At 34.3% G+C, this 25747-nt stretch overlaps 1 protein-coding gene across 7 annotated transcripts in view; it reads left to right on the plus strand.

The window, feature by feature from the left end:
* The window catches only part of ARHGAP5 (Rho GTPase activating protein 5), a 110309-nt gene that overhangs the window by 34433 nt on the left and 50129 nt on the right, over nt 1–25747 (plus strand). For all 7 annotated transcript variants that reach the window (XM_036092042.2, XM_078053546.1, XM_078053545.1 and 4 more), the window contains exon 2: nt 10166–14053. In XM_036092042.2, coding sequence (XP_035947935.1) covers nt 10334–14053 — 3720 coding nt within the window. In that variant the 5' untranslated portion in view covers nt 10166–10333. The remainder of the gene's footprint in view (nt 1–10165; nt 14054–25747) is intronic.

Below are 25747 nucleotides of genomic sequence, written 5' to 3' on the forward strand. Positions count from 1 at the left end.
ATCAAGCTCCTGTTTGTTTAAATGAAGGCTGTAGTTAATCATTTTCTCAAACCAGGAACAACAATATTAGAAATTAAGAAAAATAGTTCAGTGCTAAGAATTTTTAAGTGTGAACTTTAATTTAATTGGCTTTAAAACTCTGTTGCTTGAACCACTTAATGGATTTTTCCTGGATGCCTTGAGACTTCCTCTGACAACCCAGCAGCTGCTTTTTTTGTTTGTTAAATGTATTGTACTTAAATATAAGAATTTCTCTGAAAAAAGAAATCTGCGCATAAAGGAAACTTTTAAAGTCTCTGCTTTGTAATTCATTAATTCGTATTACCTTTATTTAGCATTTACTGTGTGCCTGGCCATGGAGATACCAAGATAAATTAGAGATTGTGTAGCTTGAGCTTTAGTTGAAGAGGTAGTAACTATAAAGGAGTGAATAAGTGAGTACTAATACTAAAAAATGCAGAAAAGGTAACTATTTCTATCAGGTGCTCTTTGGGAATTATTTACAGAATAATCATTTGAATTTGGATGCATTAACTGCAAATAGGAGTTTGAATATAAGAGAGATGGTAAACAAGGTTGGTCTTTTTTTCACTGTATTTTGGAGGTTGACGGTCCACAATATCTTAGATTTGCAGTAAAAATAGATGTTAATGTTTGGTCATGTCTTTGTGTTTGACTCCTTAGAACTATTACTTGGGAATAAGAGTTATGTATAACTTTGTAATTTTAGGGTTAAAATATGATGTGTGTGTATCACTTGGTTAGGTTCTCAAGCTTTTTTCATCGTGAAGAGTTAATGGTAAAAGTAAATTTTCATTTTTCTAGCTTCATACTAGATTTAGCCTATTTTGTTCCTGAACAATATTTTATTGAGCAGCTAGGGCACTGTGAATAATACAAGGAAATATAAAATACTACTCCCTTAGAAGAGCTTATAGCTTTGGTGGGGAGAGAGCTTGACAATTTAGGAATGGTTGGATACCAGCTCAAGATAGAGTAGAAGAGCCATATAGAAGGCAGGACATACTGATTTTTAAAATCAGTGTAAAGGAATTTAGATAAAGGAGATAAGATTTAGAAGTTGGGGAAGATTGGGATGAGTAAGAAGAAAGACAAGTAAGTTAATGACACTGTGGACCAAAAGCACGGGGAAGTGAAGATAGATTGGCTGATGAGGGGAAAATAGAAGGTAAAAATTTAAGAGCATCAGTTTGTACCTTTTGAGTGAAATTGAAAGATTTAGGGAAAAGTATTAACACAAGGTTAATAGAAGGAGTGTTGGTGAAATAATTCTTGTGTTACTCTTTATCTTCTTTGCTGTATTTGGCATTACTAGCAACCTTGGAAAAACTTGTACATTGGTTCTGTTATAGTTTGTTAATTTTCTTCCTGTTGATCATGTATTCTTCCTGATCCAAAATTTTGTTTCTTTCCATACTTATGTTTTCTTACCTTTTCAGAACCAAATAATAATTCTTTTTATTTACTTATTTTTATTTTGACTGCTTAGAGAACTAGTGGAAAATTAACATTTCTATGATCTGGGGAATTGAAAGATCCAGATTTCTTCTTTATTAACTAAGTAACTATTTAGATGTTTCTTATAAGAGTATTAAATGGTCTCTTAAATAATTTTAAGTTTATGATCTTGAAATTTATGTTACTGATTTTGATGTTGCCTCATTTCATTTCTATATTTTCATTTCTCTTTAGAAATACTGTCACCTGAAACTCAAGTGACACCACCATCTGTTGCTGAAACTGATTAGCTTTTTGTTAAGAAACATTGATTCATTTGTCTTTATTTCTTAAAATTAGCAGCCAGTCACCAAATTCTTTTTCTTGGATTGTTCTTTTCAATTCTGTGGTAGTTCAGGTGCTTTTAAGCCTCCAGGATTTGTCCATCTTTTGGGCTTTGTGCCTCAGCAAATCTAATTTTGTATTCCATTTCTAGCTTATAATGATTTCTTATTGCTTATTACAAGGTCTAACTCCTGCTTGTCCTTGAAGACCTCCTATAGTCATACCTTATATCTTCAGAAATAAAATAGTAAGTCTACTTTTCAGCATGGCAACTGTGCTCAACCACTCCATCCTAATCACACACCTGGAATGACTTTTTGAAATTCAAATCCAGTTTATTTTACAAAGTTGATTCAAATCCTTTCTTCTCACTGAAACTTAATCTATTCCGGGGGTCTGCAGGTTATGGTCCTTGGACCAGATTGGCCTTCTGTCCTATTTCTGTATATGGCTTTTTAGATTTTGAAATGGTTGAGGATACAACTGAAAGAATAATATTTTGCGATATGTTAAAATAATATGAAATTCAAATTTGTGTTCATAAACACAACCATGGTCATTCATTAAGTATCGTGTATGGCTGTTTTGTGCTGTGACAGCGGAGTTGAATAGTTACTAACAGATACTGTATGAGATGCAAAGCCTGAAACATTTACTGTTTGGCCATTATACAGAAAAAGTTTTCCAAACCCTGATCTATTCCAACTTGCACTGATCTTTCATGTTTTTGAATTCTTATTGCATTTATCAGTTCCATGGTATAGCACATTGCCTTTGTCTTCTCAGTTATGGTGCCATAAAGTTTCTTTAAAAATTTTGGGGGAATTTATTTTGAGCCTTTTTTTTTTTTTTCTTTCAATCTATACCTTCTTTTTAGTCTATATGTGTTCCTGAGATTCTTATCCAACCTCTAATGTTCCCATCATTAAGAAAACTGTTAAGCCTTACCTAAAGTATTTTGTATAATGAAAATAATGATTTTCCTCTGTTATAGCATTATAATCTTGAATGTCAAATCATGACCTTTCCCTTACTTCTCTGTTCTCCAGTGAGAATACCTCAGATTCTGGAAGGGAGGTGAACATATTCATAGCGCTAGCTTAGTGGACTTCCCTATACTATACCTTTGTACCCTCAAAACCTCTGACATAAAGCTCAGATAGTAGCTAAGCACAGTAAATACTTAGTGGGTTGTTTACATAGGTTGATATAAATGGAATGACCTTTGGTTCTTCTGTTTTCACCACAGAGTGAGGACATGGTCTAGAAAGAGTTTAGAATAACTTCACACCAAGGCTTTGGACATAACATGTTAGAAGAAAGTTTTCATTAAATAATAGGGTAGTTAATCTGTTTGGAAATAATTTAGGTCATTGGTTTTCAAATATTTTATGCAGTGAAACTTTTTTTCAAACAATAAATACTTGAAATATCAAAAGATAAAAATGAATAAAAGCAGAATTGTCTTTGTTGAGTAGGGCTTGGGGTGCTCCCAAAGTACTGCCTACTTGGACCCTCCTGGAAGTACTTCCATTGAGCCTTTAGGCTTAACTAATTTGTCTTGACAAGAAGACTTTTGGTCTTGAAAAAAAAACTCTGGACTTTTATATTAGAATATACTGCTGTACTGATAGTCTTTGGGCCCATAGCATTGTTGTAATTTTTGTTAATTTTGACTACAAATACGATTTCAAGATTGCCTAGTGGTTTAGTATCTGAGTATGGAGATTGACCCATTTAGTCATCAAATATCTGAGTACCCATTGTGTATCAGGCACTGTTCAGGGTGTTGGGAATATGGTAAAACAAATAAACAACTACAACCAAAAAACAGAACAAAATCTCTATCCTAACATAGTTTAATCCTGAATCCTACCAAGATATGCTTCCAGGTTATTTAGTCACTATGTAAGTTGTTGAAATTTTTAATAGATTCTCTTTTCATTCACTTGATAATAGTTTTGTGTAAAGACCAGTTCATAGGAATGCTGTATTTAGCATTTCATTCAACCTTAAGATTATGTGCTTATGTGGTAGAAAACTTGGTCAAAGACAATATTATGGAATATAATTGACTTTTCTACAGGTATTACATTGTTTTTACTTAGTTATCATGTATGTTAAAATGGCTTTCCTCTTCTAATTTTTCATAGCATTGATAAATTTGTTATTGAGAATGAACAGCATTAAGAAAAGGAATACTATATCAATATTGTACCATATTCATCTTTAGTAATTCAGTTGATACTTTTATTAAGCTAGTGTAGATTGCCTGAAATTGTGAAATATATGAAATCTTCGGGCTTGGATCTGTCTTTTCTCAAATATTTGTTTATATAAGGGATATTTTATTTGACTTAAAGAAGATGGAACATGTAACTACAAAGATCCTTCTGTGTAATTAGGTCTTGAAAGTGTAATTTCTTATAATGTGATTCTAAAAAATGTTTCAAAAACAAAAACTAGATGGTTATTCTGGCTGAATATATTATAGATCATAGTCTTCATTCTGATGCTTAAATTTTGACTTTTTGGGACCTTGAAATGCATGTGCATTTCCTCCATTAATAGTTTTTTAAATTAATTAATTAATTTATTTTAGCGAGAGCATGAAGGGGGGTGGGCAGAAGGAGGGAGAGAGAATCTTAAGCATACTCTGTGCTGAGCGCAGAGCCCGACTCGGGGGCTTGATCTCACTAACCTGAAGTCACTACCTGAGCTGAAACCAGTACGCTCAGCTGACTTGAGTCACCCGCACGCCCTTCCATTAATAGCTTTAGAAAACTTTTTAGATTAATATAGTACAGTGCTTATTTAGAAAACATAATGTGATTTCCTCTTTTTTTTGGCCAAAGAATTAAGAACATTTTGATTTTAATATTTGTTAGGACTCATGCATTTATTGAGTAGCAAGTACATAGGAAGCACTCTTGGAGGCTTTTGAAATACATTGGTGAAATAAAGATTTGTGCCTTTGTGGATCTTTATTAAATATGGTCTGGGGTGGGGAGAAGGATAGAGTTAATGACAAGTAATAAATAAGTTGTATAGTAACTTAGGAATTAAGAGGCAAGGAGGATTTTGGGGGTTATTAGGAAAAGTAAGTGTAAAGGCAGAGACATGCTGAGGAACAGTGTTCCTCAGTGTGACTGGTGCAGAATGAGAATGGGAGAATATATGAGAGTAGGTCAGAGAGCAAGATAGGGTTGGAGAAGATAGATCTTATAGTATCCCATAGAAAGGATTTGACTTTGACTTTTAGGAGCCCCTGGAAGGTTTTGGGCCTAAGAATGGGAAGCTCTGACTTAATGTTTAAAAGAAACTCTGGCTGCTCTGGTAGTAATAGACAGGGGAAGAGGAGCAGGAATGGAAGCAGGGAAACTAGTCTGGAAGCCTTTGGAATAATCTGGGGCCAGATATGAAGGTGGATGGGGTCAGAATTAGAGCAATAAATGTAATGAGAAGTGATAAATTCTCCATATATTTTGAAGATAGGACAAACAGGAATTTCCTGACAAAGTATAATAACTTTAAAGTATAGAATCTTAAAATTATACCTTTTATTTATGAATGTAAGCTTTGTGAGAAGGTACAAAACAAATTTTGGTTTAAGTCCAGAATTACTAAGAATTGATTCTTCCTAGATTCCCTGTAGAACTTGAAAAATTTTCTTTCAGAAAGTCACTTCATGTTATTAAAACTCCATTAAAAGGAGCATGTTGTGTTTGAATGGCTTAGTCAGATATCTTAGAAAACTCAGTCGTATAGATGGCTTCATTTTTAAGACAATTTTAGGGACCACTCAACAGAATATTGGGCAGAAAAATGCCCTCTCCCTCCAACTCTCATCAACTGTAGTTCTACTCAAATTTTACATTGTTGTTAATTTCTGGGAAGGTACTTAATCTAAACATTTCCTTGAAATGGTTGTAAGTTAAACTTAAAGGTAGAATGAGAAACTGCATTGCTGGGGCACCTGGGTGGTTCAGTTAGTTGAGAGTCAGCCTTTGGCTCAGGTCGTGATCCCTGGGGTCCTGGGATCGAGCCCCACATCACGCTCCGTGCTCGGTGGGAGTTGGCTTCTCCCTCTAGCCCTGTCTTCCCTGCTCCTTCTCTCTCTCTAGCAAATAAATAAATAAAATCTTAAAAAGAAAAAAAAGAAACCACATTGCAAACTGTTGAAAAGCAGTACTACTGCTTAAGAAAATAAAGATTGGTTATCCAGAGACTCCTTTTAACTGGATAGCTTTGAATAGATCATTGCTACTTTTGTCATGGTTTCTTCAAGGGTAAAAATAGGAGAAAATGAGAACAAGTTACATAAAAGTAAAGTCACTTCAAAAATTGGAAAGTTGTATGGATCAACATAATCAAATATTATCATTAAACAAATTTGAAAGGAATTTTCAAATAAATCGAATAGCCTGCATATAGATATTGGCCATTAGTTTATTACTAGGAGCACACACAAAAAAGAGGGGATTCTTTTTTTTTTTTTATCAGTGCAGAAGAAAAACTACCTTGGTTAGTTAATGGACAGTAATTTTGACCTGGATGTTGAGGGCCAGTGGATAATTCATGTATGTATAAACTATCCAGGTGACTGAAATTAAATGCCCTTATAACCTGTTACAGCCAAACTCATGAAAGCTCTCTTTCTCCCATGAGGTGGTAATAGCATACTCACCCAAACAAATAGCAAAATGTTTTTGAGGACAGGTGATGACAGTTTTTTCCCTAGTCTGTTGGTTTCTCAAGTTTTTTAAAACTCTGAAAACATTTTTTTTTTAAATATTAAAGCTTTTGGAAAAATTTTTTAAAAGATCTTTTGAGTTAAGTAAACTTGTAAATCAGATAAAGCATGTACTGCTTTGATGATTGAGTTGGAGGGAGAGAGCAACTATTTGTCCAGTGTTCTTTTTTACCACCTGTAGGTGAAAGAATTTTCCACCACCGTTTGAAAATCACTTTGTAGTGACTCATGACATAAGCTCTGGAGCTGATTTCAAAATAACCAGCAGATAGCCTTCCTGAAAGAAGAACATGGATGTTCCTCAGTGTCTAATTGGTAGTTTATTGTGAATTTGGTGTGAAAACCATAAATGTCACACAGAGTTACCTCATTTTTAATTTAAAGTTTAATATTCATGATTCAGAGCCTGCCACTATCAAATTTATTAGGGTGTATGTTGAAACCTCAGTATTAAAATTTATCCTCAATATAATAGTTTTATTTCTCATTAGATAAAAAGCCTTCCAGAAAGGGTAATAACTTCATGCCTCCACTCATCTTCATTTAATTTTAAGGCCCTTTTCTTTCTGTAACTTTTAAAACACATTTTATGATGAGTGTTTTCATTTCTGCTTATACTCTATAACTTAAAATATCTGTCTCAGTATTCTGAGGTATATGCTGTAGGAGAGCAGGAATGTTTCTTTTAAATGTGTTTGGAAAGCAGATACAAGAAATGAATAAAGAAGTGACTGTTAAGGCAAGGGATTAGGTCTGTAGTTAAGAATTTTCTGTAATACTCAGGTTCATAGGACTTTGTACTGTTAACTTTTCTATTAACTTTGTGTCTCTTAAACTGGAAGGCAGGGGACAGTCTTAACGTGTCTTTGAATTGCTCTTAGTTTTCAGAATAGATTTTTGTTTAATAAAGAGCCATATGTAGTGCTAGTGTTCATACTGTTTAACATGAAAATTCCCCAGAGTAATCACTAGGTATGTTTTCTTTTGATGTACATCTTAAAGCTTATTGTCTGCAGTTTTCTGCTTTTCTAGTAAGAAGGAAGGGTAGACCTTGTATTTTACTGTGTTTTCAGGTTTTTTCTTAATTGTTGTAGAATCATTGTGCTGTTTTCATGAACTAATTTCATTTTGCCTTTTTATCACTGTGTATGATTTTGTTATCCAGTTCATTCGCTTTGTTTTCTTATCAGTAAATACAAATATTCTTTCATGCAGTTTAGCTAAAGAAAGTTAAACGTGGTGCTAGGTGCAATTTACCCAATTTAACCAGATTAAGATTTTTTAGAAGTTCTACTAATGAAAAAGAGTTAATAGGATTGGATGGGACTACCCTAATTTCTTTTACTTCTAATTGTTGTGTATATTGCTGCCAGATAAATATTTTTTTTTTTTTTTAAAGATTTTATTTATTTATTTGACAGAGAGAGACACAGCGAGAGAGGGAACACAAGCAGGGTGAGTGGGGGAGGGAAGAGCAGGCTTCCCGCTGAGCAGGGAGCCCGATGTGGGGCTCGATCCCAGGACCCTGGGATCGTGACCTGAGCCGAAGGCAGAGGCTTAACGACTGAGCCACCCAGGCGCCCCCAGATAAATATTTTTAAGTCACAAGTCTGATCACGTCATTTTTTACAAAAAAAAAATCTTTTGACAGCGGGGCGCCTGGGTGGCTCAGATGGTTAAGTGTCTGCCTTCAGTTCAGGTCATGATCTCCAGGTCCTGGGATCGAGCCCTGCATCCAGGTGTCAGCTCAGCGGGGAGCCTGCTTCTCCCTCTCCTTTAGCCTCTCCCCCTGCTTGTGCTTCCTCTGTCTCTATCTCAAATGAATAAATAAAATCTTAAAAAAAAAAAAAAATCTTTTGACAGCTTCACTGGTTCCAAGAATCAAACTAATACAGAACTCTAATACTTCTTAAACTTTTTGTTTGCTAGGCACTTAACATTTAAAAAGATGATTTAGTTCTTAAATTTGTATAGATAAGCAGCCCCATTTTATAGATGGGGAAATCATGACACAAGTGGTTTCAATTTTACTGTTGTCAAAAACTCATAAATAACAGCTTTGAGGTCAGTTCTATTTATTCATGGTTTTCTACTTGTGTTGCTCCTTCAACATAGGATTATTTTGTTGTGAAAGTGAATCTAATAATGCTTTGTTTGAATATCATATGGCAGGTATTACTAATATTTGTAGTTGAGGCTAATAGAATACACTTCAGAAATACAAAAGTAAATCTGAAATTTTAATTTTTAATATTATTTTACCAGAAATAATAGTCATAATTTTAAATTATAATAACAATTTCTTTAATCATTAGTTGTTAGTATAGTAAATGTATAGTATAATTTGAATAGGTGTTTACTTGCAATTGAGGTCAGTGTAGAAGCCAGGTATTTGGGGGCAAATGATGGTTCCTTTCTTACCTCTTTATTTTTTTTTCTATGTTCTTTACTTTGTCTGGATTGAAGATAATTTTCACATATGTTGATGTACACGACTGGATATTTTCCCTGTCTTGTAAAATTTTGATGTGGTAGAAATGATGAATTACTTTTAATTCAACCTCAAAAGAGTGTGAAGAATCTACAAATAAAAACTTCTATAAAAGACTGATTCATTGCTTTCACGTAAATAACCTAAATTAAATTACATGCAACTCTTCAAGGTTATTTCATGTTGCTGGTATATCAAATATTTCTAAAAGATTGTCTCAAATATACAATCTCAAAATTCTTTAGCTTGGTGCTACTCAAAATGTGGTCCATGAGCTTTTTGTAATTACTCTTGAGAGGAAATGAATATAGAAATCAAGGACATTTAGAAATAGTTGGACAGTAATTTTATGTCTCTTGAATCTAATTGGGGTTTAGATTTTTTTAAAAATTTCATTTATTGGGTCTTCCAAATTTGGACTTGCAAATATGAAATAAAAATTGATCCTCCACCTTGATAGTTTGAGAAACATTGGTCTAGTTAAATACTCTCAATATTTGTATTAACTGTCCATTTCCATTTTCCTGTTGAAGTATTTGAATATTTTAAATTTGTTTTTGGGCATAACATGTGATAGATTTCACAGGAGCGTGTTGAAACTTTATGAAAAATTTTATTTAATTGTAAAATCTTCCTAAATTTATATGAGATTCCATTTTAGGGAACAAGCTTTGAGGAACAGTGTAATAGAAAGGTTGTTTTTGAAAGTTGTGAGGGAGTTGTTACGGCAACTAGTACATTTGATTTGATTATCACCAACATAGTCTAGTCACAGAAGGCAGGAAAATTGAGGGAGGGGGAAAGACTAGTTATTTCTTTAGACTTGTAGGAAGGAGTAGAGACAAAATGTACATTTGGTTAGTTGGGGCTTATTTTAAATTTTCTGAGACATTACCTTAAATTATGTGTGTAGTTATTTTAATTGTTAGATTTGTTTTAAATTTTGAAGTCATCTTGCGTTTATAACAGTAAATCATTAACAGTCTTTATGGTGGTTTCCTAAAATACATGTAATATTTGTTGTTAATATCCATAGTTCTTTGTTATGAATATCTTTAGTGTGTATATAATGTGAAGTGTAATTCGTGATTAAGTTTTGTCCTTTTTCTCCTTTCTAGGAAGATGATCCATATGATCTTGAAGACCTTTCTGCACAGAAATGAGGGAAATACAAAGAACCAAATATAGTTCTGAACTTTGGGATCTGTATTTTGAGATGATTTTATTTTCAGAATGAGAAGTATATCTGGCTTTCTTTATGAATGTAGAGACATGAGAAGAGAGTTATGATGGCAAAAAACAAAGAGCCTCGCCCCCCATCCTATACTATCAGTGTAGTTGGACTCTCTGGGACTGAAAAAGACAAAGGTAACTGTGGAGTTGGAAAGTCTTGTTTGTGCAATAGATTTGTACGCTCAAAAGCAGATGAATATTACCCAGAGCATACTTCTGTGCTTAGCACCATTGACTTTGGAGGACGAGTAGTAAACAATGATCACTTTTTGTACTGGGGTGACATAACACAAAATGGTGAAGATGGAGTAGAATGCAAAATTCATGTCATTGAACAAACAGAGTTCATTGATGACCAGACTTTCTTGCCTCATCGGAGTACGAATTTGCAACCATATATAAAACGTGCAGCTGCCTCTAAATTGCAGTCAGCAGAAAAACTAATGTACATTTGCACTGATCAGCTGGGCTTGGAGCAAGACTTTGAACAGAAACAAATGCCGGAAGGGAAGCTCAATGTAGATGGATTTTTACTGTGCATTGATGTGAGTCAGGGATGCAATAGGAAGTTTGATGATCAACTTAAATTTGTGAATAATCTTTTTGTCCAACTATCAAAATCAAAAAAACCTGTAATAATAGCAGCAACTAAATGTGATGAATGCGTGGATCATTATCTTAGAGAAGTTCAGGCATTTGCTTCAAACAAAAAGAACCTTCTCGTAGTGGAAACATCAGCACGATTTAATGTCAACATTGAGACATGTTTCACTGCACTGGTACAAATGTTGGATAAAACTCGTGGCAAGCCTAAAATTATTCCCTATCTGGATGCTTATAAAACACAGCGACAACTTGTTGTCACAGCAACAGATAAGTTTGAAAAACTTGTGCAGACTGTGAGAGATTATCATGCAACTTGGAAAACTGTTAGTAATAAATTAAAAAATCATCCTGATTATGAAGAATACATCAACTTAGAGGGAACAAGAAAGGCCAGAAATACATTTTCAAAACATATAGAACAACTTAAACAGGAACATATAAGAAAAAGGAGAGAAGAATATATAAATACTTTACCAAGAGCTTTTAACACTCTTTTGCCAAACCTAGAAGAGATTGAACATTTGAATTGGTCAGAAGCTTTGAAGTTGATGGAAAAGAGAGCAGATTTTCAGTTATGTTTTGTGGTGCTAGAAAAAACACCTTGGGATGAAACTGACCATATAGATAAAATTAATGATAGACGAATCCCATTTGACCTCCTGAGCACTTTAGAAGCTGAAAAAGTTTATCAGAACCATGTACAACATCTCATATCAGAGAAGAGAAGGGTAGAAATGAAGGAAAAATTCAAAAAGACTTTGGAAAAAATTCAGTTCATTTCACCTGGGCAGCCATGGGAAGAAGTTATGTGCTTTGTTATGGAGGATGAAGCCTTCAAATATATCACTGAGGCTGATAGCAAAGAGGTGTATGGTAGGCATCAGCGAGAAATTGTTGAAAAAGCCAAAGAAGAGTTTCAGGAAATGCTTTTTGAGCACTCTGAACTTTTTTATGATTTAGATCTTAATGCAACACCTAGTTCAGATAAAATGAGTGAAATTCATACAGTTTTGAGTGAAGAACCTAGATATAAAGCTTTACAGAAACTTGCACCTGATAGGGAATCTCTTCTACTTAAGCACATAGGGTTTGTTTATCATCCCACTAAAGAAACCTGTCTTAGTGGCCAAAATTGTACAGACATTAAAGTGGAGCAGTTACTTGCTAGTAGTCTTTTGCAGTTGGATCATGGCCGCTTACGGTTGTATCATGATAGTACCAGTATAGATAAAGTTAACCTTTTCATTTTAGGGAAGGATGGCCTTGCTCAAGAACTAGCAAATGAGATAAGAACACAATCCACTGATGATGAGTATGCCTTAGATGGAAAAATTTATGAACTTGATCTTCGGCCAGTTGATGCCAAGTCGCCTTACTTCTTAAGTCAATTGTGGACTGCCGCCTTTAAACCACATGGGTGCTTCTGTGTATTTAATTCCATTGAGTCATTGAATTTTATTGGGGAATTTATTGGAAAAATAAGAACTGAAGCTTCTCAGATCAGAAAAGATAAGTACATGGCTAATCTTCCATTTACTTTAATTCTGGCTAATCAGAGAGATTCTATGAGTAAGAATCTACCAATTCTCAGGCACCAAGGGCAACAATTGGCAAACAAGTTACAATGCCCTTTTGTAGATGTACCTCCTGGTACATATCCTCGTAAATTTAATGAAACCCAAATAAAGCAAGCTCTCAGAGGAGTATTAGAATCAGTTAAACATAATTTAGATGTGGTGAGTCCAGTTCCCATCAGTAAGGATGTATCAGAAGCTGACCTGAGAATTGTAATGTGTGCCATGTGTGGTGATCCCTTTAGTGTGGATCTTATTCTTTCACCCTTCCTTGATTCTCATTCTTGTAGTGCTGCTCAAGCTGGACAAAATAATTCCCTAATGCTTGATAAAATCATTGGTGAAAAAAGGAGGCGAATACAGATCACAATATTATCATACCATTCTTCAATTGGAGTAAGGAAAGATGAGCTGGTTCATGGGTATATATTAGTTTATTCTGCCAAACGGAAAGCGTCAATGGGAATGCTTCGAGCATTTTTATCAGAAGTTCAGGACACCATTCCTGTACAGCTGGTGGCAGTTACTGACAGCCAAGCAGATTTTTTTGAAAATGAGGCCATCAAGGAATTAATGACTGAAGGAGAACACATTGCAACTGAGATCACTGCTAAATTTACTGCACTGTATTCATTATCTCAGTATCATCGGCAAACTGAGGTCTTTACACTGTTTTTCAGTGATGTTCTAGAGAAAAAAAATATGATAGAAAATTCCTATTTATCTGATAATACAAGGGAATCAACCCATCAAAGTGAGGATGTTTTTCTACCATCTCCCAGAGACTGTTTTCCATATAACAACTACCCTGATTCAGATGATGATACAGAAGCACCGCCTCCTTATAGCCCGATTGGAGATGATGTACAGTTGCTTCCAACACCTAGTGACCGTTCTAGATACAGATTAGATTTAGAAGGAAATGAATATCCTATTCATAGCACCCCAAACTGTCATGACCATGAACGCAACCATAAAGTGCCTCCACCTATTAAACCTAAACCAGTTGTACCTAAGACAAATGTGAAAAAACTGGATCCAAACCTTGTAAAAACAATTGAAGCTGGTATTGGTAAAAATCCAAGAAAACAGACTTCCCGGGTGCCTTTGGCACATCCTGAAGATACGGATCCTTCAGATAATTATGCGGAACCCATTGACACAATTTTCAAACAGAAGGGCTATTCTGAAGAGGTATATGTTGTCCCAGATGATAGTCAGACTCGCATTATTAAAATTCGAAACTCATTTGTAAATAACACCCAAGGAGATGAAGAAAATGGATTTTCTGATAGAATGTCGAAAAGTCATGGGGAAAGGAGGCCTTCAAAATACAAATATAAATCTAAAACCCTGTTTAGTAAAGCCAAGTCATACTATAGAAGAACACATTCAGATGCAAGTGATGATGAGGCTTTCACCACTTCTAAAACAAAAAGAAAAGGAAGACACCGTGGAAGTGAGGAAGATCCACTTCTTTCTCCTGTTGAAACTTGGAAAGGTGGTATTGATAATCCTGCAATCACTTCAGACCAGGAGTTAGATGATAAGAAAATGAAGAAGAAAACCCACAAAGTAAAAGAAGATAAAAAGGTAAGTTTAACTCATAGTAAGTGATGTTCATAAAGATGTTTGTTTTTGCCTTTTAAAATACGTATTTTTTTAAGATAATGAATTTGACATCATAGAGAACTTAGGATACCTTGTGTCATTCATTAAATATAATTAGCAACTCTTTAATTTTCTGAATATTTTGTGAGGGTGAATTATTTTCATTACTTTTTAAATTGCCTTCTTTTTACTTGTGCCTTATTTAGTGTAGAAGTTTGAATTCATATTCTTCAGTATAATCATTCTAGGTGAATATGTTTATTTTCCTAATAGAAACCCAGATATAGAGTGATTTTGCTCTTTTTTGTTTGTAAGCATTCCGTTTATATCTTTTTGCCTTCTTTGACCTATCAGTTTTGCAAAATTAATTTGATATACCTGTCTCATTCAAGGATATTAACAATATAGTCAAACTTATAATTTGTAATATTGGAAATTTACTAATAGTTCTAGGAATCTCTTTTGTGGATGGTGGTGTTTTGCCTAAAGACATGTAGAAAAGTTTCTGAAGTTTGAGTTGTAGCATTCTGACTAAATAGCAATATCTGTTTTCAGTAGATTGTAATTTACCTGATGGTATTAAGCACTAAAAACTTAAATATGTATGCTAAGTTGTATTTAATAATTTTCATTAGATCTTTATCACAGTGGTACTTTAGCACCTTCACTTCTAGTACTCTTTGACTCTTGAGTGTGCACAAACTTTGTTCAAGATGTTTATGGTTTTAAGATGGCCTTCAGCAGACTTTTATTCTCTATATTGATAGTTTCTTCATCAGTTATGTCTGTAGTTTTAATACGTTTACTACAGGTACTCTCAACACATGCTACTAGCTAAATATCTTTGGCATCTTTCATACTCAACCTGTTATCACTAGTCCTCCCTACACGTTTTATCACTGCCAAAAAAACTTGAGCATTTTTTCTCAATTTGCTTATGTTATTAATACTACTTAATGCTTATTAACGAAGATAAAGCATTGACAGTCATTCCATTTTAAATTGCTTTTGTGTGTGTGTTATTTTTCCATTTTTGATTATAAGTCCACTTAATTGTTTTGGTAACTTTTTGTTAAAATTTCAACTTAGAGAATAGTTGCAGGAAGAGTAAAAGGAGCTTTTCTCTACCCTTTACTGAGATTTACCAGCTCTTTACATTTTGCCCCTCTTCCTTGATCTGTTTGGTGTGGGTATTTATTGGGGTTTATTCATTTTGAGCCCTGTGAGATTAAGTTGGAGATGTTGGACTCTTTTTACTGTTAAATACTTTATTTCCTAAGAATAAGAGCATTATCTTAAATAACAACAGTACAGGTACCAAAATCAAGAAATTTAATGATGATACAGTATTATTATTTAATATACAATCTGTAATCAAAAACAGATTTTGAACGTGTCGAACATCCTTCTCATTAGTTTTCTTTATATCTTCTCCCATTTTTTCCTAATTTTATTTAGTTTGGACAATAGTGTATATATATTTTTTATTTTTTCACTTAGTTGTATTTTTCCATATTGCTCCATAGTATTTTTTTTAAAATTTTTTTATTGTTATGTTAATCCCCATACATTACATCATTAGTTTTAGATATAGTGTTCCATGATTCATTGTTTGTGCATAACACCCAGTGCTCCATGCAGAACGTGCCCTCCTCAATACCCATCACCAGGCTAACCCATCCTCCCAACCCCCTCCCCTCTAGAACCCTCAGTTTGTTTTTCAGAGTTCATCGTCTCTCATGGTTCTTCTCCCCCTCCGATTTCCCCCCCTTCATTCTTCCCCTCCTGCTACATTCTTCTTCTTCTTTTTTTCTTTCTTAACATATATTGCATTATTTGTTTCAGAGGTACAGATCTGAGATTCAACAGTCTTGCACAATTCACAGCGCTTACCAGAACACATACCCTCCCCAGTGTCCATCACCCAGTCACCCCATCCCTCCCACCCCACCCCCCGCTCCATAGTATTTTGATTATACTTTTTAGTCATTACATTTTCCATTGAGCAAGTTGTATTAAAACTGGGTGGTTAGGCTTCCAGGTTTTAAATTTTGCTATCGTTTTTTATTGCAGTGGCCAATTTGCATAAAAATTGTTCCTTTTCAGTCATTTCTTTAGGATAAATGTATAGCAATAGAATCACTAGATTGAAGACATGAGTATTCCGATGACTTGATATTTATTACTCTCCTCCTTTTAGTGTTAATTTCTTAACTAAGAGCACTGTGCAGGGAAGGAATAAGCCAAATTTGTATTTATATTCTGAAATTTTAGCACAGCCTCTGATTCCAGTTAGTTTATTAATAATCCTTGAATTGAACTAAATTTCCTCATACCTGATTTGTCTTATGTAGTCACTTAACTACACACATGGTCCCTGACTTAGGATTTTTCAACTTTATGATGGTGTAAAAGCAATAACACATTCAGTAGAAACCATACTTAGAATTTTGAATTTTTATCTTTTCCTGGGCTAGGGAGATCCAGTATAATACTCTCTTGTGATGCAGGGCAATGGTCGTAAGCTGTAGCTCCAGTCAGCCAGATGATGACAAGGGTAAACAACCATTCTGTTTTTCACTTTCAGTACAGTATTCAGTAAATTATAAGATACTCAACACTTTATTAATAGCATAGGCTTGTGTTAGATAATTTTGTGCACGTGTAGGCTAATGTGTTTTGAGCGCATTTAAGTAGGCTAGGCTAAAGTGATCAGAATGTTAGGTGTATTAAGTGGTTTTTTTATTAATATTTCCAACTTACAATGGGTTTATTGGGATGTAACCCTGTCATAAGCTCGGGAAGATAAGCATTTTATTGATTCTAAAATTCAGCAGGTTTTTTTGCTTTTTTTTTTTTTATTTTATAGCTCCTAAATCTGGATATGTCTAGTAATTGATGACATATGTTAATTAACACAGGATTTTATTCTTTCCTTTTTTTAGAGGTACATAAAGTAATGGTGGTATTTACAATCACCTCATCTTAAAGTTACTGACTACAATTTGTCTTTAATTTTTATTACTATTCCACAGAGAAAAATGGGCCTAGATTCTCTTCCTCCACAGTTGGAAATGGTTCATATATTTGATTCCACTCAATCTTTTGTTTAAATGTACCTCTTTTCCATTTGGTGTCCATCTTTTCCTCACTTCTTTCGAAGTGGTGAGTCGGCTTTGAATCGTATTTATAATCTTTCAGTTGCTTTAACTCAGTAGTTTCAGTTGTCTTTTAGAGCTATTTTAGAATTTCCTTGCACTTCTGTATAACATTGCTTTAATTTTTAGATTCATGTATTATACTTGAATTCTAAAAAAATTGGAGAAATTGTATTTTAGAAGCTTTTACATCTGTAAGTAATTTTTAAATCGGGTGTCACTTAAGTGTTTGGTTTCTGTACCTGTGGTCTTAAAAAGATAAACATAGGTTACAGAAATTTCATAGATACTTACAGTGAAATTTCATAGATACAGTTTTGTGTCACAGTTATATTTTATGGCTTTGTATATATGCACAGTGAAATGCTTTAGCTCACTCCAAGACTAACTTTATTATTCTTAATTTAATTTTATTTAAATTCATTTAATTAACATATAGTGTATTATTAGTTTCAGAGGTAGAGTTCATTGATTCATCAGTTGTATATAACACCCAGTGCTCATTACATCATATGCCCTCCTTAATTCCCATCACCCAGTTACCCCATCCCCCCACCCCACCCCCCCTCCAGCAACCCTCAGTTTGTTTCTGTGGTTAAGAGTCTCTTATGGTTTGTCTCCCTCTCTGATTTTGTCTTGTTTTATTTTTATTATATCACAGTTATCCATGGTAGTGTTTTTTAAGCATTACAGAAAGGCTGGAGCACTTTAGTGCAACTTAGTTTGCCTAAAAATTATTTTCATTGTGTCATCTGGACTTCAGTAATTGTCCTCTCATGTTTCAGTTCAGTAAGCATTCATTAAAAACCTGCTAAACACTTAAAGTCTGTACAGAAAGCTGTTGAAGGATATGAAAAGTTGAAGACATGCATTCCTTAAAGAGCTTAAATGGTAGTTTGAGAGATCATACCTTGTGCTTGGGGCAGTGTTAAGAAAGTACTGCTAGAGCAGTTTAAGGAAGCATAGTGTAATTGTTAAGAGCACATGGTCTAGAGCTAGACTTCTAGGATTTGAATTCAGGCTATGCCACTTACTAAGTGTAAGTGCGTAACCTCTCTGCACTTCCAACTAGGAAGATAGAGATAATCATACTTCTTAGGACTTCTTTGAGAAATCAGTTCATATTTATTTACAGCAGTGCCTGACATATTGGTAAATTTGTTAAATAAAAAAGTATATACACTATTGTGCGATAGTATTGTTTACGTATAAATATTAAAAGACTATAGACAGATTCCCATAGAGTGTGTAGAGTTAATTTCACAAAACTTCATGAAGAGAAAGGTGTAAATCACCACTTTTGGATATTTTGATTGGCTTTGAAGAAGGAGAAAAGATATTTTAGGTGGGGAGAATCATTTGTACAGGGGCATAAAATTGTGACTAAAGTAAGGTGAGAGATGATACAAAACTGCCCTTATTTGGGTGTTGAGAAATAGCATTGCATTTATAAAAATCTACTAAACTGAAGAGCTGTTTTAAATCCAAAAACAGTTAGTTAAGCAAGGCCAGAGGAGCAGGGAAAGTTGTGTTGGACTTCAGGTTGAAGGTAAGGAAGAGATTGGTATCACATAGTCTAGGTGGGAAGCTGATTGTACAAAACACAGGGTTTTTTTTTGTTTTTTTTTTTTTTAATTTTTTAAGTGGGCTCCATGCTGAGCACCAAGCTCAATGTGAGGCTTGAACTCACAACCCTGAGATCAAGACCTGAGCTGAGATCAAGAGTTGGACACTTAACTGACTGAGCCACCCAGCCACCCCCAGTTTATTTTTATTTATTTAAGAATTTATTTTAAAGTAATCTCTATAGTATACCCAGTGTGAAGCTCGAACTTAGAACCCCAAAATCAAGAGTGACATGTTCTACCAACTGAGCCAGGTACCCCTACATACTCAGTTTTAAAGTTGTAGGGGTACAGAGACCAAATGAGAAATTAGTAAAGCTATAAGTTGATTCTTTAAGAAGACTAGAAAAATAGGTAAATATCCTGCAAGATTGATCAGAAAAAAAGAGAAGACATAATTAAATACTGAGAATGAAAAAGGGAACATAATTATAGACCAGATTAAGAAGAATAGAATACTGTCAACAATTTAACGTCAAGACATTAGAAAGTATAAACAAAATTAACTCCTAAAAATATGTAATTTACCTAGACAAGAAAGCTTTGAATAATCCTGTAACTATTAAATAGGTTGTAGTAGTTCTGTCTTGCACAAAAATCATTTTCTAGAAGACTTTTCAAGGAACAGGTCATTTCAGTTCTACAAACTGTTTCAGCAAACAGAAGGCAGGAGAATACATTCTTTAATTCATTCTCTGGGGGCGCCTGGTGACTCAGATGGTTAAGCGTCTGCCTTCGGCTCAGGTCATGATCCCAGGGCCCTAGGATCGAGCCCCACATCGGGCTCCTGGCTCAGTGAGGAGCCTGCTTCTCCCTCCCTTTGCCTATCTCCCTGCCCATGCTTTCTCTCTCTCTCTCTCTGTATGTCTGTGTCTCAAATGAATAAATAAAATCTTAAAAAAAAAAATTTAATTCATTCTCTGAAGTCCTCTAGTCTTAATTTCAGAACCAGACAAGGATGGTATAAGAAAGGAAAATTATAGTCCTGTTTTACTTAGGAGTGTATATGGAAGAATCCTAAATAAAATACAGATCCACAGACCGTTGACTGCAATTTTGAAATCCAACAACTTACGAAAACCAAGTTGTTTTTCTTTTAACTTTGCGGCATAATCTGATTTGACCTGTTCTTGATGGCAGAATCTGATTTGAGGCTATTTTTAATTATTATTTATCTTATATAGAGTAAATATCAGTACAGTTCACTGCAAAAATATTAGTGTATTTAAATAACAGGGTACTGACCCGCAATTTAATGGGGTTACATAATTGACATTTTTTATACTGTATGTTATGACTAATGTCTAAAAATTTCCAAATTCTAAAACCTGTTTTCCTCAAGGGTTTTAGGTAAGGGATTTTGGCCATGTAATAGCAAAAAACATGCAACAACAATATATGAAAGGCACTTTATAATTTAACAAATGCATAGAAAACTATGTTGTGAACAGATGAGAACCTTAACTTGAAAAAAGGTATCTACAGATAAACAAGTGAAATCTGCAACAAATATCCTAAACGGGGAAATGGATTCCTTTTTCAACCTGGAATGAGATAATGTACACACTGTCACCACTTTATTCAGTATTATGTGGAGATCCTACTCAAAGCAATAAGATAGGAAAAAAGTAAAAGCATGAATATTGGAATGGAGGAAACAAAACTGTCATTATTGGCTGATGTGATAGTTTATGTAAAAGCCAAAAAGGATCTACAAATAAATTATTAGTAGATAGAAAAGTTAGCAAAATAGCTTGATATATAACAGTAACCAAAAGTCAATCGCATCTCTATATATCAGCAATAAAGAACTAGTAAAAATAGAGAAGGTATCATTTAAAAAAGCATGGTAGATTATCCAGTGCCTGGGGTATTTTAACATGTGCAAACCACTATGTAGAAACGTAATAAAAGTATTGAAAGACAGTGAAAAAGATCTGAATAAATGGGGAACTCTAGTGCCTTCCTATCCATGAATATAGTGTATGATGAAGAAGTCACTGCTCTTCAGACTGATCTCTGGATTCAGTGTTTCATTCAAAGTGTCAGGCTTTCAGGTAATTTCACAACTGATTCTAACCCGTATATGGAAGAGTAAAGAGCCTAGAATAGGACACTGAAGAAAGGCAGAGGTGGCGTGGTGGTGATGGTTATATTTGCTTATTTTATCAGATAATGTAAACCTTTGGCATGTAAGACTGGTATTGCCACAGAGATAGGCACATTGACGAATGGAATTGAATAGAGCACCTCAAAACATACAGTCTTCTGGTTTGGAGCTGTTACTCCAACATGGTACCCATATGGGGCTATTGGAGTGTGGCTAATCTGAATTGGGATATGCTGGTCTAGAGAGTAAGGAATGGCCTCCCTGAGAAGTATCATTTTAAGTCAGATCTGATGGGTTAATAGTACTTAACTAGGGGAATAGTTGGGTGGATGGAAGAATATTTAGTGCTGAATGAATAGTGTTCATGTTGTAAAAGGGAATGTGATATGTTTTTTAAAGAGGACACTGTGGGTGGTCATTAATCTAATGAAGGTACTGGCATACTTTCTGTAAAGAGCCAGATAATAAGTATTTTAGGTTTTGCAGGTAATACAGCTTCTGTTACAACTGCTGATATCTGCTGTTGCAGTACCAAAAAAGCCATTGACAATATGTAAACAGATGAGTATGGCTGTTTTCAAAAACAGGCAGCAGGCTGGATTGGGTCCCTAGGCTATAGTTTGTTGACACTTGTTCTATGGGAGAGAGTAGTTCAAGGAAAGACTTAAGAGTTGGGACTAGACTTGGACCTTTTTAGCTCTGTTAGACGTTTTTGTTATTTAGCTTTAATTTGCAACTAGACAGTGGATGGATTTGAAATCACTTGGTTTTAGTGTGGAGAATTGGTTGAGTGATGGAAGGCTAATTGGCATACTAAAGTAGTCTAAATAAACCATGATGGAGGCTTTGAGTAGTTGTAGTGGGGAGGGAGAATGGTGGCAGTGGAGAAAGTGAGATGGATTTGAGAGTACTTAAAATCCCTAAGATTTGATGATGTATTGTGTGGGGGAAGAGTGAGGATGGTGAATGAGATATGAAAGATACCTTCTTGGTTTTAGCTTATGCAGCTTCAACAGTGATGATGCTGTATATGATGTAGAACATTAGAAATTTACCAGGTTTGGATCTGGGGAGTGGGAATTAAAACTTGGGCTTTAGAGTTCAAGTGGAGATGTCAGTTTGGCAGTTAGATATACCATTCCTCACAGGAGAGGTCTGAATTGGAGATACATATTCAGGAGACAATGAAGTAGAGATGGCAATAGATGAAATTGACTTAGGGTGAACACTTAGGAACTGCCAATGTTGAATGGCCAAGTAGTAGAGATGATCCTTAAGAACAGTAGGTAAAGAGTAATAGTAACACTTAACTCATTCTGAGCTGATCTCTTCACTTGTAAATGAGTGATTATAGTATTTGAAATTGTGGTAGAAATCAGAACTATGTGTTTCAAATGCTTGGCATGTAGCAGTACTTAATAAATGCTACTATAGTATGTATCAGGCCTGAAATATCCCTGTATACTCTGGCTGTATTTCACAACAGTCCTTTGTCCCATTATGCTGGATTAGTTTCTGGACTTATTTTTAAATTAAATACTCTTAAGAATTTTGAACCTGACTTTATGCATTTTCTTTGCTGAGAGGAAAGGTCATTCTCTTTACCTTCATTCTTTGATTCCAAGATGGGAGCTATAGTCCAGGAATCTTTACTCAGATTTCTTAACACCTGGAAAATCTTAACTTTGGGACCCTAGTGGCATCTAACGAAGGCTCAGAGATCTGTTTCTCTTAAACTGGGCTTGTCATTCAAAGAAGGCTTTACACTTGATTGTCCTTTATATTTCAAAATGAGTTTAGTGTTAGTTATGAAATCCAAACCTGGTATGACATTTCTTGATTGCAACCATAGGAATTGTTTTGTTTAAACCATACACATAAATATTTCTACATAAATGAAATCTCAAAAAATAATACTTGCTGCTACTGTGTATGTTATTTTGATGTTCTAGTCCGTTACAGTGAAATGAGGGGATGCTGGTTGTGACCTGCTGAATTGATTTCATAACCTACAGGTGTTTGAAAGTGCTTTAAGAGGAAGAACTGAATGAGAAATTTGAGTTGTATTGATAAAATTGCAGGTTTTCAACACACATTGGATGAAATGAGGTATAAGTGTGTTTAATCCAGTTTAGTTTCTCTTCAGTATCTATTTCAGTGCTCTTAGCTTGATTCAGACAGGAAATAGTAAGATACTTGGTGAATTTTATGGTGCATTAGAGTAAGTTGGTATTATGATTTTTCATTTTTAGCTTCTTTTAAAATTGTTTTCCTATCTTCTAGGTCCTGAATCTTTTCATTCTCTTATTTATATTAGTGACTACCAATTCCTATTTTATTTTCAAACGTTGCTTCCAGTCCATATTCTTTTCTCTGTTTTACTGCTTCCTTCTTACTAAACCTGACTCTCAGATAATGTCTTAGAAGATTCTACTGCTGTAGCCACTATAACAGGGTTTGGGGAAGAATACCAAAATAGGTATGTTACCTTCAAAACAAACTGTGCAGAGATAGATGTCTATATGTATATATTGAGTCACAAAATGTTAATTTGATATTAGTAAATAGTGGATTGATACTCTAATATTAATTAGTATGGTAGATCATTTAGAATGTAATAAATCTTAGGTTTAGAATTATTTGACTTCTGACTTCTAGAATCTCAGTCTTTATTAAGTAAAATACCTTTTAAAAATATTCTTAAACAGTGGTGACCAAAATTTTCTGATTGTTCATTCCAGATATAAAAGTAATGAGATCTATGTCTGTATTGAACTGTTGTTTGTCTGTATCAGAATGCGTAAGTTACAGGGTAAGTTTGCTTTTCATTTTTAGTGTATATCATTTAACCTCTTGACAGTTATTTGATGGACTGTCAGTGTTCACATCTGAGAGAAAATCTTTATAATTAAGGCTAAATAAAAGTTGGATGTTAAAAAGCTTACTGTAGAAAGAACAATACTTGCAGATCAGATACAGATGGAGGTAAAGGTAGACTTTGTTTAGTGAGCAAGGTCATTTAACAGTCTTGAACTGCTTGAAAGTTTCAGATTTTCTGTTTTTTACCTATTCTGGGAGAGTACCTTGGTTAGATTTCTTGTCAGTTGACAGAGTATCCGTTAGATCCATCATTGTCTTGCAGAATTTCCTTGGGGAAGAGTGTGGGTCACTCTTGTAAAAGCAGTATGTTCAGAAGAATGAGAAGGTTGCTTTCCCACGCTCCTCAATCAGCATCTTTCCCAGCCTATTTACCTTGAGTTGGGTCCTATATCCATTCCTAACCAGTAAACTCTGGCCAGGAGAGTAAAATTTATGATACTGAATGTAGGCCTGAGCCTTTATCCCTAGAGCTCTGGGTGAAGTTGCCTTTCCCCCAAATTGGGGTACTTTATCTAAGGGATGAAAACCATTATATCTGTTACAAGCAAGATTTATAATTAATCTTTATGGCCTGGTATGTTATGTTGACTGTTGTCAGTTGAAGTCAGTATGAGTATGTAGCTTTTGTTGTGGTGACAAAAGAACCGTTTATGTGGGTGGTTTTTTTTGTTTGTTTGTTTTTAGTAATTACCATTTATTTTAACTTAAGGAAACTATGATTCTACTCAGCGAGCATCTTACTGAATGTCTGCTGTGCCTGAGCACTGTTTGAAGCTAAGAATACAGAAATGAATTGGTTCTGGGCTCTGCTCTCAAGGAATTCAATCTAGTAAAATGATTTTGTTGAAAATTAAACATTTTATATTTTCAACAAGATTTAGCAAAACTTCTGGTTCTTTCATATCTTTAATCTCATTTGGAAAGCATTTGGTGAGGTGTTCTTTAGTAACCATTTCACTTGCTTTCTTACTAATTGGCTAAATTGGTCTAGGCCTGATTGATGAGTTATGGCGTTTCTAAAATTTCTCATAAAGTTGGTGGCATTTCTGATGTTGGGTACATCAATTTATGGTGTTATATGGGTGTGGATATATAAGGTGAGTATTTCTGTTTATATTTTACTATTTCTTTGAACTTGTTCCGTGCTGTCTATTTGACCATGATATAGTACTTTTCAAATTCAGATTGAAATGTAACTAGATGGTCAGTTTTTAAAGTATATTTATTTTACTCCTGTGTTCTAATGGGGCTTAATTTAAATGGTGTGCTTGTTTTCACTAACTTAAAAGCAAATGTAAATTTCTTCGGTATGGCTTTCTATTCAAACTTTTTTTCTTAGCTTTCATAGCAGCATATTTTGAATGTCTCGCAAAAACTGACATACCACAAATATTGAAATCACTCTTCTGCAGCACATTAATTATAATTGTTAGAATATATTAATATATCAAGGAATCACTATCCTGTAACTTAGAATATTCTTATTATAATTTTATATCAATGGACAATTGTTACTATTCCAAGACTTAACAGGTAATTTTATTAGGGTTGTCAATTTTATGTACTCCAAAATTTGGCATACTACAGATTGTCCCACTTAGTCCTAGAAGAGTTATTTCTACAATAGGTATAGTTTTATGATTTCTAACTCCATAATGTTTTCTTGTCATCTCAGCTGATGTTGTAAAAGAGTCCTCAAGTAAATAGGGCTTAATATATGACTGTGAAAAGAGAAACCCCAAAAGGACTGCTTTTTAAAAGTAGTAATTTTTGTTATTTCCAATATTTAGAACAAAATATAAGTGTGTGACAAAAGTGATCTTGTGATTGTATCTAACTTTGTCCAAATGGAAAATACATCTTGAATACTTGGTACAAAGTAATTGTTTTGAGCTTCAGGGGA

This window comes from Halichoerus grypus, chromosome 8, assembly GCF_964656455.1.
Source record: "Halichoerus grypus chromosome 8, mHalGry1.hap1.1, whole genome shotgun sequence".
Lineage (NCBI taxonomy): Eukaryota > Metazoa > Chordata > Mammalia > Carnivora > Phocidae > Halichoerus > Halichoerus grypus.